Below are 18,468 nucleotides of genomic sequence, written 5' to 3' on the forward strand. Positions count from 1 at the left end.
GGAAATTCGTCGTAACCATAGATTGAAAGTATATATTCTATAGTCTTGTATGATTGCTGCAGTAATGTTGGTATTATAAGCTCCCGTGTTGGTATAAGAACTTAATGGAGACTTGGAGAGCGGATCTTGTCTATGGGTTTACAAACCTCAGTGTCGTTGCTTTATGGATCTGGTTTGTGCGAGTCTGAAATGATGCACTGAATAAGGTAAGTTAAACAGGTAAACTTTATTGTCAGCTTGCGCCATATTTTGAACGGGAACAGGGCTCCAGTTCGCGTGTAGCTCGCTCATTCACGTCTGTCAGCTGCTGTTTGTGTTCAACGGCACGCGCTGCTCCTCTCAGCCACAGCCACTCACTGAACAGGGTAAACGCAGAGAGAGGTGTGACGGCAGGGAGAAAGCAAGACCTCGCGCTTGCAGAACAGTACTGGCGACATTTGTAAAGTAAAGTAGCTGATGTTTGTCCAAAAAGTCGCTAGATTTGTCGCTAGTCGCTTTTTTGAAAATAAGTCGCCAAAGGTCGCTAAGTTGGCAACACTGCAGCGAGGATCAGCGCTTGTTAAAACGAAAAGTAGCCTATCACTTTTTCATAGCCCTCATCTCCAAGATTCTGAAATATGTTGCTCAATCGGGAAATACAATACACACTTTGTTTTAAGGTCTTTGTTACACTGTAATTATACATTTACGTACTGAGTAGGCTAATATTAAGTAACAACTTAATATGGGGTAAGATTTTTTTTTATTCATGTGGTCATGAAGATAAGATAAAATAAGGCAGAAGTACAATGAAAGCCTCTGAAGTAACTTCAGGATGTTTGCCATCATTTTAAATGATCGGAATACATCTATGACACAGGGTTCTAAAAATATGGCTTCTTAAAATTTTTTTTTCTCCTGTGGCTCAATTTACCCCAGGTAAGGGGTAAGTTGATCCGAGTCAGTGGGTAAGTCGCACCATCTGGGTGTAAACGGACCATCTAACTGAATCTAAATCAAACCCATGTGAAATTGTAAAGATAATTTACCTCTTTTAAAAACACCTTCAATTATCACATTTCCTTTTACAAATTGTAATATTTATTTTCTTAAAGCTAACTTAACATAAAAACCAACCAAATAAAGTTGAAATTTCAATAACTTTAATTGTTTGCATTTCTTTAACACCAAAGGTGTAACCTTCCCAAAACAGCCTAAACAAGAGTTTGTTGAGTAAAATTAAATAAAAATTTAATAAAACTGAATTAGAACGAATTAATAAATGTCATTGAAACTAATAAACATTTTAGTCAAAGGGTTCTTGGCATGGTAGTTGTTCTGCAATATTGACCATGTTAAGCCATTAGGGACTGCAGGTGTAAAGATATATATATATATATATATATATATATATATGTGTGTGTGTTTAAACATCTTATGGTTGTTATCAGAGAAGGATTTGGTGTACTTGTTGTCACGGATAAGAGGCGGAAGCAAGTGCAAGTAAAACTCTATTATATAAATGATGATGTACACAGAGGAAGTCCAAAGAGAGCAGGCTAGCGGCGCAGGGACCCCGATGGCCAGATGAAAGAGGTGATGAGAGTGCAGCAGTGCGAGATGAAGAGGTGACGATGAATCCAGACCCACAGGAACAGGAACAAGGAAGGCACAGGACTCGACCGCAGACTGGAACACACACCGGGAACCCACAAACAACGATCTGACAAAGGAGATGAGAAGGTAATGAGTCTATATAGGGTGATGAGATGAGCTGCAGCTGGTGTCGGGACGGATGAGCTGGATCGCTGATGATCTAATGAGTGGGCACGCCCACACAATCAGCACGCCCACACACATAACAACAACACATGAGACGAGAAAGAGACATGGATTTATGAACAGTGACACTTGTACATTGTTTCTATCAAATAAACTCAAACTATTTTTTTAATGAAAATTATAAACTAAACCAGTTGTGTAGTATTACATTGAAATTATACCAGTTTATACTTCAGAGATTTAACTCAGCTACAGTGCCTTATGGTGTTGGAAGTTAAAACACTGGCTCAATTTACCCCATAGCATTTGGCTCATGTTGCCCCATAACTGCCATTTTGGATCAAAACTAGCTTACCAATTCAGGCTAATATTGTGTTTACATAAACTATAATGTTTTATACATTGCTAAATCACCAATATGGATCATACATATTTTAGACCTGGACAAATTTGCTCTGCTGCAACAGCCATTACATCAGTTATGCAAAAATGTTGCTTTGACAAGCCAAAAACCGTTTTTAAAGTAAATGGGCGGGCACCCTCCAATACTCCCACGTGCTTCTCATTTTCACAGTCTGGTATATGGTGGGTGGTTCCAAAATATATAGTCACATGACAATAAAAGTGTACAGGGGATGGGTCAACTTACCCACTGGCTCATCTTACCCCACTCTCCCCTAGGTTTGGTGTAGGGTTAGACGCATGTAATTAAGCAAAATGTAAATGTCAATTTTGTTAGAAACTAAATTTTGGATATAATACCACAATTTGTTATTACATTTGACAATTCTGAATCCATTTAATTTTAAAGATAGTATTAGAAACTTACAAGTCAATAGCATTTAAACCACCTTGATGAAATAAGTTGCTTAATATACCTCTATTTAAGTAATGTGGCCTATTCTTCCAAATAAAATGAAACATTTTCTTATTAACTTGCCTAATAATTGACTTGGAGCATCTAAAACCATTGCAGTATAAGCAAATCTTGACAGCCCTTCATCCTTTAGAAGCTACCAGTCAAAGATAAATCTCTAATTAACCAATTATTACATTTCTTTTGTATTTTATCAATTAATGTAAGATAATTTAAGTAAATTTTTTCCTTTGATTTTTATATATTTTGATCCCCAAATAATAAGAGACTTGGTTTTGAACTGGTATGCCACACAATTCCACCACACCATCAGGTATGCCTTTCAAAGGAAACAATTTGAAAGTCATCTATTACTGTAGAATTGTATTTTAATATTGTCAACAACAAAAAAATATCCCTGCATCTACAATTCCTTCCTTTTATTCTAAAATATTTGATCCAATACTAAATGTTATTTAATTAACATATCTTTATTTATTTGTCTGACACAAAATAGGTTTTTCATGTATAAGAGTAATATGTTTAATGATGGAATCTTCCTTAACCCTTCTGGCTTTGGCCATTTCTTTTCCAAAACTGCTAGCAAACTTTCTTATTGAATACTTCATAAATTCCCAATGTTTCCCATAAATTTCACTCAGTGCAGCGCTTCCGGGTTCTATGTCAGAACGGCAGTTCAGTATTTGCCGGCTCCTGCGTCAGCACCACACACATGCGCTGAAGTCTTGGAAGTATGACTAAAACTAGAATTTTCACCGGAAAATGTCATCTGAACATGTAAGTAACACGTCTGCCACTTTTGTTCTGATCACTGGGAAAAAAAATATTGTTATACTTTGTTCTCAAATTGTTAATGTTAACAACATCCGCATTGCGTGACTGTGTATTTATGCTTCTTTTACGTGCTATCGGACATTTAGTTTACGAGCTCATCGGATTCAATTTTTGACTTGAGAGAGCATTCATTGAATTTCTTAACTAGGAAACTAGCCTAGTATATACGGCAATTCAGATAGCATGTGATGGCAGCATTAGTGTGTATTAGCGTTACCTGTATATCTCAATTTCTGTACAGTAATCTTTTGCTTTTGACTACAGGTGAATCTCCAATTGTCACTGATGATTGTCGTTTGGACGGAATACAATCCACCATCAAAATGATACGTTTAATTATTCCAGCTGCTGTGAGAAAAGGCTATAAATGATCTGCCACCTGCAGCATCCTCACAGGCGATATAGCCTACTATTCGGGACTCCTTCTTTATGTGTACAGACATTACCGTAAAGACACAAAGACAAAAGGCTCGTATTAGCACTCAAATTAGAACAAATTATAAAAAAGCTTACCGTTGTGAATCAGGCTGAGGTAAGGAGATAGTTTTGAACACTGTCTGGTTATGTACTTGCTCAAAAATAGATTTTGGGTCATTTTTGACCAAACAATGTTACGGACTGCAGCTTTGCACTAAAAACAAAACTAAGACGAATGATTTCAAACAGGGTCTTTTCCTTTTCTCTCTTCCTCACAGTTAATCTCTCAGATTTTGGTTACGGCAGGAACAGAACAAAATCCTCAGGATGGCAAGCACCCAGCAATCCGCACAGGAATTCCTCCGAAATGGTCAAACTCTGCTAACTGGAGGTCGTTTAAACTGTGATCCTGTAATTGAAGCTTTAGCCCAGTGCAAATTCTTCATAGATCATGAGCTAAGTTCAATTGAATCTGCAGAAAATGGTCAGGATAGGATAAGGATTTTGCTCGACATAGTTTTTTCTAAAGGAGAAGCAGCATGCAATACATTCTTAAAAATTCTTGACAAAAAAAGATTTCAAGTATTTCCAAGACCTGCTTTGGGGGATCCAGATTTACATCACTGGATTAGCTGCTTCTCCTTCCAGGATGAACCACAATCTCAGACTGCAAACCTAGAAGGTGGGTATCAAGCACAGGTACGCTATATTCAAATTTTTAAGATGATGATTGTTGTGTCAAGTGGTTTAGATAAGTGCATCTAATCTGAGGCATATAGTGATAGTGGAGGGTGGTTCGGTATGAAATAACCTGCCTTGTTTAAGTTTTTCCACCTTTTTAGAACAGAATCTCAAAATGTAAGAAATTTGGAAACAAATTTAGAACATAGAGACTATTTTGATGGACCTTTTTTTAAGTCTGGAGCATGCATTTACTACTCAGATTATTGTGGACTAGTTTTCATTGTACTGTTGATGATCATATGGCTAAAGAAATGTGTTTTAAAACATATTTTCCAGACCCAGATCCTTGTGCCGCATACCAAGGCCTTTTGAGATGGAAAGCAAGACAAATACTGGAGGATAAATGGAACCAAAGCATGCTTTTTTTAAAGAATGAGCATAAAAGCAAACCCTTCACATACATACCCCTTGTTATGGACACAGATTCTAGTACAGTTTCAAAACTTAAGAAGAACAAGGAATACAAGAAATCTCGCTCAAAGAAACTGAAGATCTACATTCCAACAAACAAGAAAATGTTGTCTCCCAAAGACTTACTAATGAATGATGAGAAAAGCATCCTGCTTGTAGGAAAACCTGGAGTGGGCAAGACAACAGTTGCACTGGAGATTCTGAGACTCTGGACTGAAGAGAAAAGCTTTCCAGTGAGTTACATGTTTTATTTTGATGAGCCACTGATGAGAGTTTTCTCCCAATCTTCATATCCTTTAATGTTGAAGGATCTTATATTTCACCATTACATATGCCCAGAAGAAGCACCAGATCAAGTTCTTGAAAATATTGAGAGCAATTCAGAGAATGTTGTACTCATTTTTGATGGTATCATGGATGTGACTGGAAACAACGCGATTAAGCAGCTCATGGAGAAAGAATTTTTGAAAGATGCAAAGGTCTTGACCACTTGCAGACCAGAAGCTGAAGATACAGGTTTCCTGTCAGACTGGCCATCTTATCGAGTAGAGGTTCAGGGTTTTAATCATGGGTCCATCTGTGAATACTTCAAATGGATGTTGGGAACAACGGATCACATTGGAGCTTTGAAAAACCCAGAGTTGTTCAGTTTGTGCTCTGTACCACTGTATGCCTTCATAGTAACTGCCTGCATTTCAGTAAGCCCTGTTGAAGCCAGGGAAAAGCCTTTTACAATTACGGAGATGTATGTCCAAATTTTTCGCTTTTGCATGAAACAACATGGACACCAAAATGTGGAGCACTTAGATAAGTACATTACAGACAACAAGAAGGACATCATGAAATTAGCTCACGCCTCCTATCAAGCAATGCTAGCAAGGACAGTGAACCTGACAGATTTAGATCATGATGACAAGCCTGTGCAAAATGCTTTCTTGACAAAGCAATTCTGGAACCCATCCACAACCTCTTGCAAAGTGTATGCATTCCTACATAATACAATGCAAGAGTTTTGGGCAGCTCTCTTTCTAATTTTAAATCCTGACAAGATCAATAATTTGCTTGACCAATGCCACAGCGACGAAGATGGAAAATACCTCCAATATATTATGCCCTTTTTGTCTGGCCTTCTCTCTGATAATCTAGTTTCACTTATAAAGTGTTTGGTGCCAGTAGAACAGATAGAAGCCACACGTGCCAAGTACTTTCAACAGATTATCGATACTTTCCTTTACACTAAAGAACCGAATCAAGAAGGGGATTGTGAGCAGTTTGTGGATGCTGACAACATCCTGTTTGTGTGTCGATGCCTTTATGAGTACCAGTCTCCTGAGGCATGCCTACTCTTCCTGTCAAAGGTTCAGTATGAGCTTGATTTAGAGGAACAAACACTTGATCCTCACCAGTGCTGTGTACTATCCTATGTGGTCAGTCAAACTACACATCAGAATATTGATCTGGACCTCACAGATTGTGACATTTCTGACTCTGGGGTGAAACTACTTCTAGGCTCATTGAAAAATCTGAAATTTCTCAGGTACAAGAAGTTTCTATAGCAATTACAAAAAATATAGGATTTATACAATTCTTAATTTATTTATTTTTGCTTTTTATTCACATTTTTTATTCCCAGGTCAACAAGCAGGTTGCAGTCTCTAATGTGGAGAGCGGCTTTTGAAGCAGGACAGTTTTCAGATTTTGATAGCCTGTTTCGCTTGTTCAGCTTTGAAATGCACCTCTATGCACATGAAACACAAGACCAGAAAGTGTTTCAAAGAATAGGAGAAGTCCTTAAAAAGAAGAGATCAGAGAGCATTCATCTTTTTCTGCATGTAAATGAAAGCCTCATAACCAGATCTTTGCAGAAGGCAATTTTTGAGAGCTTATCCAATATTGCGACCATTAGGTACAACCAGTTAACACTTATAATGTGTTCCAAAATAATTCAAATCAATATATATATAATTTATTTATTTTACTTATTTTATATATATTGTTTATTTTTTTATAGGATTTCCCCCCATCAATTCAAGGTAGCAATAGAAACAGACCTCTATGTTCAAGGAGCTATTTATGAGACGAAGACTGGTCAACGATGTGTAAGGAATCTGCTTCCTGTTTTCAGCAAAGATCAAAGTGAAAACTTTGAGGAGCAGTGTACATTTTTGCTAAAACTGCATGAACATGGTAAGAACATGGATGTTCTTCCAGTTTTGCAACCTGTTTTTTATGCATTGCCACCCACATGGGTTGTACAGCCTTCAAACCCATCTGTGTCACTGCTCTTCCAAACCATGAAAGCTCTAAGATTAAAGAAGCCAGCTGAACTAGATAACGTCACATATGCACTGAGTGAACTTGAACTTTTTCTTCAATGTACACCCTTCGTAAAAGAAATGAGGTGAGTAATATTCACTTACTTTTAAAAAAAAAAAATCTTGGTCTAAAATAATGGTACAGTTCTTAAGGATGCAATTCACCTTTTTTATTGCAGGTTCAGTGCTACACTCAGACAGCCTAAAGACATCCACAACGTTGTGAAGACTGTTACTGATCTTTTCATTCTTGCATCTGAATGTGGAGAGGAGAAACTAAGGAGCCTTTCTATAGCATGCAGTTACTCAACCTTTCCCTTTGCTGAAGACAGCAAAGACATGCAGAGCCTTTTCCTTTTGGATCTCTTCACCCAGCTGAAGGAAAGTTCATCATGGAAGACAGCACTACCAGCATTGAAGTCCATTCTTATGGTTGCCCCTGCTGTATGGACAGTGGACCTACTAAAACTAGAGAAGACAATTGATCTAATTGAACTACTAAAGCTTCAGGCCGTCACAAAACCTGTGGAGCTCAGGAACTGGTCATGTGAAAGAGAAAAACTTAGGAGTTTCCTCAATTGTTTACCCTATATCTCAAATCTTTGGTGAGTAGATTAGATACAATTAAAATGCATGACTGATGTTCCTTTGTCAGTGCTAAAGGGGTAGTCCAAAAATGAAAATTCTTTCATCACCTCATGTTGTTTCAAACATGTATGGCTTACTTTCTTCTGTGGAATATAAGCTAAGCTATTCTGAAGAATGTTGGTAACTCACAATATCTTCAGTTGTGTTTCACAGAAGAGAGTCATACAGGGTTGGAATGACATGAGGGTGAGTAAATGATTATAGCATTTTCATTTTTTGGGTGAACTATCTCTTTGAAGCAGGGTTGTCTAAACTCGGTCCAGGAGGGCCACTTTCCTGCAGAGTTTAGCTCCAACTTGCCTCAACAGACCTGCCTGGAAGCTTCTAGTATGCCTATTAAGACCTCGATTAGCTGGTTCAGATGTGTTTAATTGGGATTGGAGCTGAACTCTGCAGGACAGTGGCTCTTCCGGAGCAGAATTGGACACCCTTGCTTTAAGGTTTCATATTGAGATATAATCATTAAGCAAATTATTTCTTGCATTTACTTGTTTGATTGGTGTAGTAACTTGCATTACATATTATATTAAACACAACTTACACTCTCTCTATAGCTGTGATGAGCAGTTTTTCCAGGCAGTGTGTGAGGTCCTCTCAGCAGACAGTGAATGGAATCCAAAACAGATGGCTGAGCTTTTGAAAGCTCTTGATTTTAGCATTTCTTTGATAGACATGCTGCCAAGTCGCCTCTGCAAAGCTGTTGGCGATGTTTTCGAAATGCTGGACAAAGAGGACATCTCCCTCAGTCTTCTCCCTCAAAAGATCTCTCGTCAAGGTTGTGCCTACCTCTTTTCAAATATGAAAAAGCTGCAAACCTTGAGGTAATAATTTTTGTGATGTAAATATATTGCGCAATTGCAGATTTTTGTTTTGATCACAAATTTCATTTTTCTAACCAAGTAATTTTTCTATTTTACTATTATTGTTATTGATTGTTTATTTATTTATTTTCAGAGTAAATGAAATTGCAACTTCAAAGCTGGCAAGAATGGTTAAATCACATAAAGAAATAAATTCCGTAACGGTGGAAGAGCTGTCTTTGGTTTTGTCAAACTCTCATCTACCAGAGAGAGCACTTTGCCAGCTATTAAGCAGCCTGACTTCTCTTCTTAGAGTTTGGACAGTCCACAACTTGAACCTTTCAGAGTTTAAAATTGAGCCTCACTTCCTCGGTCTGCTGTGTCATCAGGGTCCCTTGTCTATTAAGTAAGTGGGAAACTTATAAAACTGGTAATAGTATTGTTGGTATCTTACATTAAAATGTATTTGAAGTTTTCATTTACTTAATAATTATTACAATTTATTACAACTAAATTACAATTTTGTGGCAACAGGTTTAATGAAGACACTCTGGAACAACTAGCAGAAGTTGTGTATGATGCTCAAGATGAAAATCTGACACAGTTGTTCCTGGAGAAAATTGATGGCGATTTGTCACCTTGTAATTTGTCCTGGGATGTTTTATCTTATCTGGTTCAGGTCACCAAAAAGCAAGTGACAATAGACCTTCCAGAAGGCAGATTTAATGTTCTGAAAGTTCCAAGCCTTCTTGCTGTACTGGACACAGTCTGCTTTAAAAGGCAAGATGTTTCCTTGTGTACATCCACTTATATGAATTGAATTATATGAAAATAATTCTTTCTTAATTATGCAGGATAAGCCCACGATTTGTCAGGGCTGCCCTGAAGGAGATATATCAAAAACGTGCAGGTCATCTAATTGTGAAATTGGTCAAATCTTCAGCTAACCTGATTAACCTTTGCATGAGAGAGTTGGATTCAACTGATTGCAAAGCCCTCTGCTTTGCCCTGCACTATAGTGATGGTGTTAAGCTCAACTTGTTAAACTCTGTCGTTCCACATAATGAGACAGACAGCATTGTAAAACTTATGCACAGAGTTTCAGATCTGAGGTAATGTGCTCATGATTTTTGTACAGCTTAAAAGCCTATTCACACCGCTCTGACATCCGGCTACAGACCGTGTTTTGTGTTAGCCCTTTCAGAGGTGGTTTTCACAATTTAACATGCTGAATCAGAATGAGAATTTCTGAGAAGTGACGTGTTGTAATCTGGTGACTATCAGCGTTGATCTGGGTCTGTCGGTGCAGTGTGAATTGGCCTTTACACCCACATTTTTTCCATCACTCTTGCACATATGGTCTTACTAACACTGCTGTTGTACTTTTTTGGAATAGGGTTGATAGAAAGCTCCTGTTGAGTTTTCTTCATACCTCTAAGGACATGGAAAAACAAGGATATTCAGCATCTGCCCTCTTGAGTTCCCTGAACCACAAACTTGACTTCTCCTGCAGTTCTTCCCTCAGTAGTGGCCACTTTTGTCAAGAGAATGGGGATGTTCTAACTCTGAGTCTCATGGATTGTACAGCCATTTCTTCTGCCATTAATACATCAACATGTGACACAGAATTAATTTTATACGACTGCCAAGCAGATGATTCTGCACTTGAGATTCTATTCCCTATTTTGCACAAAGTACATCTTCAGTGAGTCCTCACATATTTTAACATAAATTACGTTTATTTTTTTGTATTGTTATGATTCAGTTGCAAAAACTTCTATCTCAACAGCTTGGGCAAAGACCTTCTTTTTCAGTTTCTGACATTGATTTTCAATGCCCCCATGGCTATGTCTTTGAAATGGGCATCATCACTTTCCAAGGCACTTGGAAAAAAGATGGACCTCAGTGGCACTCCTCTTAACTACGATACGTGTGAGTCTCTGCAGTTAGTCTTGGATTACACAGAGGATCTTACACATCTTAATCTCAGTCATTGCCAGATCACAGATGCATGCCTGGATCTTTTGCTCCCACACCTTCACAAAATGATGATTTTAGAGTGAGTATTCATGCGCTAATCAGGAATCAAACGTCTGGGCTGTTTTTAAAAAGCTGCTGAATGTCTTTTTTATTATTATTTTTTAAACCACATGATTACTGATGCCTTAACCACATTTTATTTTTATTTTTTTCAGTCTTACTGGAAATGACATAACTGACAAAGGTGTACAGAGACTGTGCAAAGCCTTAGATGGAAACAGTTTCACAAAGATCATATGGTAATTATGCTGTTAAAGATATTCTATGCAGCTATCATTAGAAAAAAAAGTTAAAATGTGATGTTAAAAACAACAACAACTGTTAACTGGCTCGTTTTAATTTGATAAACATTTTGGATGTCTCACTTCTTTAACACTTAAACTTAAGATCTTGGAGTACTCTACAATTATTGAATATGATCTTTTTATTTGAGCAGCTGTTATTTAAAAGTATACACTATAATTCCGCAATGTCACCAAAGTGCCTCATGCTTGTAACATTGCCACTGTTTTTTGTTACGGAAAAGTTCCGGCCATCTCAACTATTTTTTTTTATTATTGTTTGTTTTTTGATTACAGTTTTGCTTTGTTCTGATGTTTCACTCAGAATTAAACTCTTGATAATCTTTATTCAATCAATTGCACAGCCTTTGTGACAACCAAATAACAGAGATTGGCCTCCTGGTGGAAGAAGCACGCTTTGAAACCCAACAGGCTGAAGATACAAGAAGATGCACCCAACCACAGCATTACAGCAAAAAAGATTTGGGATCAAAAAGCGAAACGGAAAATACAATTAAAGCTTTTGTTAAGGTATGGTTTTTATAGCAAAGGTTTTGCTATTTCTCAGTACCTACCTTGTATCACCTAAAACATTTCTAATTATCTTACATAGAGGGAAGATCCTATAAAGGAGTTTGAGCCTGAACTAGAAGTAAATAATGGCAGGATTTCCTATAGGTGAGTAAATACTGTATGTCTTAAAAGTATTTATACTAGTACACATTTAGTATTTAAAAGTACTTATAATGAATATGATCTTTCTGTGTGCAATAGTTTATCAAATGTTTTCTTTTTATTGTGTTGTAGGCTTCAGTGCACATCCGAAGGCCTTTTCATGTGCAGCACAACTGGGCTGTTGTTTGGAATGAAAGGAAGTGGATGTGTAGAGTACAGTGTGGTTCACTGGGATATGCATCTCCTCATTAACACTCACTATGAGCCTGCTGGACCTCTGTTTGATATCAAAACCACTACGGGAGAAATCTATGAACTTCACCTTCCACACTGTGAGACACATGGTAAGTGATTCATTAACAATGATGTTAGCCCCTTTAGTTCTACAATGTATCGAGTGTCTCTACTATTTACATAAGCAGATTTTGATGCTGCTTCCTCACTTAAAAGGAATCTTATAAGTAACTGATGTAGAACACTCTTTGTGGGCGCTGACTCCATACAGTATTAGTAATTGTGTACTATTTTACATTAGATGGGATGATTTTCCGTTTATGTTTTTCAGTATTAATGTAATGGATACAAGTTTTAACCGCTTGCTGCAATTCATTCAGGCATTGCCTTATCTGCAAATTACATATGCGATAATACCTTAGATTTTGTCCAGAATTAGGTTAGTTTTGGAGCTGTCTTTTGCTGCCAGTTGCTGTGAAATCTATTTGGTCATAAGTAGAAACAGTCTTCATACAGGGTTCCCACTCGTCCTGGAAAACCTTGAAAACCTGGAAAATTGATGACAAATTTTCCAGTCCTGGAAAACACATGGAAAATTAGAGAAAATGTAAAATGTCCTGGAAAATCTTTTTGTTGTCTGGGAAAATTCTTTAAAAAAAAGTTACTTATTTAGCCGAGTATAAAGAGTTTATGGCTGGCCCAAACAATTAGCGCTAGTTGTAGAAAGCACATGTTCAGGAATGCTGAGTTTGATACGTGTGAGTAGTATTTTGAATAATGATGTTTAATAGCTAACACTATTAACGGCTCAAATGTATGCGGTGAATGTTAACTCGTAAGCTGCTAACTAATCACATAATTTTGATATAAAGTCACATTTGTGTGTTATAAAGTCAGAATTGCATGATATAAACTCGCAATTCTGACCTTTTCTTCACAATTGACTTTTTTGCGCAGTTGCGAGTTTATATCTTGCAATTCTGACTTCTTTTCTCAGAATTGTGAGATCTAAACTGCAATTGCAAGTTATAAAGTCCAATTCTGAGGAAAAAAGAATTGCGACAATTTTTGCGTTTATATCACAAATATGTAAACTCGCAATTGCGAGAGTCAGAATAGCGAGATAAAAAGTCACAATTACCTTTTCTTTCTATTCTGTGGTGTAAACAAGCTTCCATAGTCATAATGTATGATTAAGAGCTCATATTGAAATGCTGGATTGTTAAGTAATGGCAATAAACTGTACGGCTTTTAAAGACTTAGAAAGCAATATTTGGCATGATCCTTGTCTTTTATTCCCGCCGTAGTAAAACTGAAATTGTCCTGGAAAAGTACTGAAAAATGGTTGCTGTAAAAGAGTGGGAACCCTGTTCATAAATATTAACACAATACCAGTGTTTATTGTTCGCTCTTTTTTGTACCTCTTATCTTTCTGTCTACAGTTGATGCGATTGGAAATCTTTCTGTTGTCCATATACACAACGAGGACACTAGGGAATTCCTCTCTCCAGTTAAAATTTCAAAAACGCATATAGCTGTAAATGTCTGTGAGTTATCTAGCTATGGAGTTGTGCATGAGAATGATCAAAATAACAGAAGGATCAGTGGACAGGTGCTGCTCTTCCTGGAACCTGATATGTTACCGACACAGCAAAGGCTATGGGTTTTCCTATTGCCGAGCAATGTCCTACTCTCAGAGGTCTGACAACCTTTAATTTGTTCTACTTTTGCTTTTGTGTATTATTTGTAATAAACATCACATATTCTTGTTTCTTATTCTTTTGTCAACAGATAAAAAATCAGCAACAAGAGTATATGTTCATCCAAACCAGCTCTGACTGCAAACTAATGACAAATGCAAAATATACGCTGATCTCAAAAAAAGCCAAAAGAGTCCAACCAAAGGTATTTAGATTCAGAGATTGTTTGTCCCAGACATTTGCCTATCCACACCTATTAATCTATATTTTAGCCAGTATCTTTCACCACAAAGACATTTTATTTGATGTCTTTTAGTTGTTTTATCACTGTGTGAAGCTTATGGGACTCATTAGAACAGGGAATTAACAATGCTTTATTGATTTTACTAACCTGCTAATGCTGTACAGCTTTTTTGTGTATGACTGTGTTATTTTTTTGTACCCTTTAGGAAAAATTATTTGAACCCTTGCATGATGGTAATCACCATCCTACATTTGAGGTCTTCTTAGATAAAGATGTGACTGAACTGCGAATCAAAATTCAGCGTAAAATAAAGGAAAGTGATACGCTTACCTTCAGAAATGCATGGAGGCGTTTGATAATTCTCAAGAAAAACAGAGGTAAGACATTTTTGTTGTACTTTGTACACTGTAAAAAGCATCTAAATGTTTTATTTTTCTCATGTAACTAGATAATCACACACAAATTAGATCTGAAGAACATTCCAACAATCAAGGTACTGTCATTTTTGTTTTTTAAATTAAAACCTATTAACATAACCTAATTCTCTTTGATGATCTCATTTTAAAAAAATTTAACACCTGATAATTATTTGTCTTTTTATGTGTCTAAGAAAAAAAATGGATATCTGATCTTGGTGAAATCATGGAGGATCTTAAAAATGATGAGTTCAAGAGGCTAAAGCATTTAATGCGTCACACTGAGAGCAGAAAATACATTCCTTTTTCGAGACTTGAAGAAAATGCAAAGGACAGGTGTGAATTGGCGAGTTTGGTTGTTGAGACATGGGGATTCGAAGAATCAGTGAAAGCCATTCAAGAGTTCATGAAGGAGCTGCCTCGCAATGATGAATTGGTGACAGGCCGACTGAAGCCGTACGTGACGCAGTTTGGCCTTGAGGGTTAGAGGCCTTTTACAGACCTTGCAATAATATTGTGAATAGACTTCAGTATAAAAGCACTTTACATGAACAACAGATTACCTCAGGTTGGTATTACTTCTGACTTTTGACATTATATGGCTGTTGTTTGATTGTACTTCAATTGTAATGCATTTAATTTACTGTAAAGTGAAGCAACACCAGGCCGTTGGCACCCTGCAGGCATTGTTATAATACACAAACACAATGTACATAAGTTGATTGACTATATAATATGTATTTTAACAGTATTGTTCTTTAAAACCATATGGTTACTTAATTTTGAGACTTTATTTGAACCTAATTGTATTGCCTCTTTTTATTATATATGTATTTAAATAATTTCAAAGGCAATTTTTTTATTACCTCAAACTAATTTAATCTCTATATATAAATTTTTCGTAAAAATAACAGTTCCAAGTAGCCTACTGTACAGTACAATGTTAGTTTACAGTGAGTTGTGGCCTAATGGTTAGAGAGTCGGACTTGTAACCGGAAGGTTGTGGGTTCGAGTCTCAGGTCCGGCAGGAATTGTCGGTGGGGGGAGTGAATAACCAGCGCCCTCCTCCACCCTCAATACCACGACTGAGGTGAGACCCTTGACCAAGGCACCGAACTCCCAACTGCTCCCCGGGCGCCACAGCAATATGGCTGCCCACTGCTCCGGGTGTATGTTCACGGTGTGTGTGCTCTTGGATGGGTTAAATGCAGAGCACAAATTCCAAGTATGGATTACCATACTTGGCCACACGTCACTTCACTTCTTTTTTTTTTTAACTAAATATCCGATTACTAGATTACCGAAATAATCGGTAATGACAGCTCTAAATTGTATATGTGGTTTTGTAATTGAATTTGTAAATTGATTATATAGTTCAGGTTGCTTATACATGTAGCCTACATAGGCTAGGCTATTAGTTTAGCAGATGCTTCAATCCAGAGCGATTTACAAATAAGGAGTGCTGCAATATGAATATATACTGTAACTATGACAATTAATTGTTTCTGCCTGTTTAGATGAGAAATATGTGCAAATATTTCACAAAATAAGTTTAGAAATGTAGGCTTTGTCCTAAAATTTGTTGATAAAAATGGAATCAACAATGAGTAAACAATAAAGGTTTTATAAATGCAATAACAAGTTTAATTTGATAATTCAAAGGATTTGCCTGCTGCAGTCAGGGACGTCCTACTTAAACCAGCATTGCTTGCTTGCATAGAAGGTGCAAAATTAACAGTATGAACTTAAAAAGGCTCACAAAAGAGAGAAAGAGGCACTTATGTCTTTGAATGTCAATCTGAATCTTAATATTTCACATACATCATATTTTAATAAAACATTCATTCTTTATTTTAATGAATGGCTGGCTGTGATTAAAACATTTAATTTAAACAAATAATTATGTACTCATATTTTAACATTTTTATAATTTCTCTGTAGGTCTACTTTTTAATCATTTGGAATTTAATCTCTATATATACATTTTTTGTAAAAATGACATTTCAAGTAGTCTACTGTACAGTACAATTTTAGTTTACAGTGAGTGAGATATGTATTTTTATAAAAAGTTGTTTTCCCTGCTATGATGGGGGCCTGCATGGGGCTTTAGAGAGAATTTAATTAGAACGACTAGACACTAAGGCCCGGTTTCACAGACAGGGCTTAGACTAAGCCAGGATTAGGCCTTAGTTCAATTAGGACATTTAAGTAACTTTTATAAACGTGCCCAAGAAAAAAACATTACTGGTGTGCATCTTGAGACAAAACAATGCCACTGACATATTTTAAGATTTGTCAGTGCAAGATTCTTTCAGTTAAAATAGCTCAAACATGCATTTTAGTCTAGGATTAGCTTAAGCATTGTCTGTGAAACCGGGGGTATGATGTCTAAAAAACAAATTAAGTTAGCATGTTTTGCCCATATTAACCACAAGGGGTGCAATAATCGAGCTTTTCTTCACAGTCTCCACAGAACGCAATTTATCGATATTTACGGAATTCTTGGTTTAGCAGGTACATTTTGTTGATGATGGTGTTTGATAGGAAACCCGGGGGTAAGCCCAACGTGTATCGTATTGTCATTCGTATACAAGTTTACGTGTGTTTTGCTTCAATCAAACGTTACTCTGATTTCAACGTGAGGCAGGTAACCTTAACACCGGCACGATGAGGCATGTGGCTCAACTGCTCCACAACAAGTTTGTTGTGGTGTTAGGAAGTTCAGGTAAATAATGACGGGGATTAATATTCTGTCTAAAATGCACTTAATTTTATTCGTATTTGTTTAATTAAGATAATTTTCTTTCCAGTTCAGCGCGGAATCTACAAGGATTTAGTCCTAATCCTACAGAGAGACGCGTATTTAAGTTTAGCCCAGTTAAAAAGCAAGGTCAGTATCTGAATGCATGTTTCATTGTGTCTTTTTTGACTAACGTTAATCCTAAAATGAACTCGTTCAAACATTTAACGTTAATCTTTTAATGTTAGCAAATTATGTTGTTGGAAAATCCAGATCAAGATTCTATATTTTGGAATATAGTAGCTGGTTTCTATCTTTTCCAAGTTGCTCATTAGCTGGTGTAAACAAACATTTTTTGGGGGGGATCTTAATTTTAAAGGCCCTATATGGTTCAATCCCAGAGATATGGAGATCCTTATGTTGCTCCATGAGTAAATTGTACACAATTTTAGTGGTCAAAAACTAAATGTGGGTCACTTTGCATACAGCTTATACTTTTCACAAATCAACACAATTGCATAGAATATACCTGTCTGAGTGCCATATATTATTTTTCCAAAGTTTGCATGCATGTAACTCAAAAAGTAAAGATTTCTTAATATCCTTCTAGATTTTTAAACTTTTAAATAAACTTTTCTTTTAAAAAGTTTAAGGTCCCAAATGTGGGTAACTTTTCAAACCCTGATACCTATTGTGTTTAAAGAGGAATGTCTGAAGAACAAATATTACTGAAACCAAAAATTTATCTTTTTTCCCTTTATCAAAATAATTGCATACAACATTCCTTTCTGAGTGCATTTTTTTTAGTCCGTAACTCAAGAAGTGTTCAAGATATCTTAATATAATTTTAGATTTTTTTTTCCTATGAAACTTTTTTTCTTTTGGAATCTTCATTTTTAAGGCACTGTATAGTTCAATCCCAGAGATATCATATTGGTATGTCTATGTTGTAACATGTAGTTATGATACTGTATATTTGAACTCCTGGTAACTTCAGAAGCTTCATGAACAAAATCCCTTCTTCCAAATATACCTGAAACTGATTCAAATGTACATCGACTGATTATCTCTTCATCACGGCACCTGTTAGTGGGTGGTATATATTAGGCAGCAAGTGAACATTTTGTCCTCAAAGTTGATGTGTTAGAAGTAGGAAAAATGGGTATATGTAAGGATTTGAGCGAGTTTGACAAATTGTGATGGCTAGACAACTGGGTCAGAGCATCTCCAAAACTGCAGCTCTTGTGGGGTGTTCCCGGTCTTCAGTGGTCAGAATCTATCAAAAGTTGTCCAAGGAAGGAACAGTGATGAACCGGCGACAGGGTCATGGG

The 18,468-nt window shown here is 36.6% G+C and overlaps 2 protein-coding genes across 2 annotated transcripts in view; both read left to right on the forward strand.

Annotated features, from left to right (window-relative positions):
* On the forward strand, positions 1-16,030 carry LOC307143062 (uncharacterized protein). Its single transcript, XM_079844332.1, has 22 exons — positions 1-206; positions 1,518-4,571; positions 4,910-6,581; positions 6,678-6,950; positions 7,056-7,445; positions 7,539-7,964; positions 8,562-8,828; positions 8,962-9,213; positions 9,342-9,587; positions 9,662-9,919; positions 10,204-10,512; positions 10,597-10,866; positions 11,003-11,086; positions 11,494-11,659; positions 11,742-11,806; positions 11,936-12,147; positions 13,480-13,736; positions 13,829-13,942; positions 14,187-14,358; positions 14,430-14,474; positions 14,592-15,487; positions 15,858-16,030. The coding sequence occupies exons 2-21, from the start codon at positions 4,217-4,219 to the stop codon at positions 14,882-14,884; spliced, it is 6,126 nt and encodes a 2,041-aa protein (XP_079700458.1). The 5' UTR covers positions 1-206; positions 1,518-4,216; the 3' UTR covers positions 14,885-15,487; positions 15,858-16,030.
* The window catches only part of LOC307143073 (PC-esterase domain-containing protein 1A-like), a 14,526-nt gene continuing 10,733 nt past the window's right edge, over positions 14,676-18,468 (forward strand). Inside the window, exons 1-2 of the mRNA XM_079844341.1 lie at positions 14,676-14,965; positions 17,208-17,287. The gene's annotated coding sequence lies outside the window, so the exon portion shown is untranslated. The remainder of the gene's footprint in view (positions 14,966-17,207; positions 17,288-18,468) is intronic.

Source organism: Gobio gobio, assembly GCF_949357685.1.
Source record: "Gobio gobio genome assembly, chromosome: 2".
NCBI classification, from domain to species: domain Eukaryota; kingdom Metazoa; phylum Chordata; class Actinopteri; order Cypriniformes; family Gobionidae; genus Gobio; species Gobio gobio.

Excerpts from the sequence above, each read along its gene's own strand:
- LOC307143062 (XM_079844332.1), top strand. The coding sequence starts at position 4,217 with ATGGCAAGCACCCAGCAATCCGCACAGGAATTCCTCCGAAATGGTCAA. Across the intron at positions 4,572-4,909 it reads TCAGACTGCAAACCTAGAAG|ACCCAGATCCTTGTGCCGCA; the intron begins GTGGGTATCAAG and ends CATATTTTCCAG. Across the intron at positions 6,582-6,677 it reads AAAAATCTGAAATTTCTCAG|GTCAACAAGCAGGTTGCAGT; the intron begins GTACAAGAAGTT and ends TTTTATTCCCAG.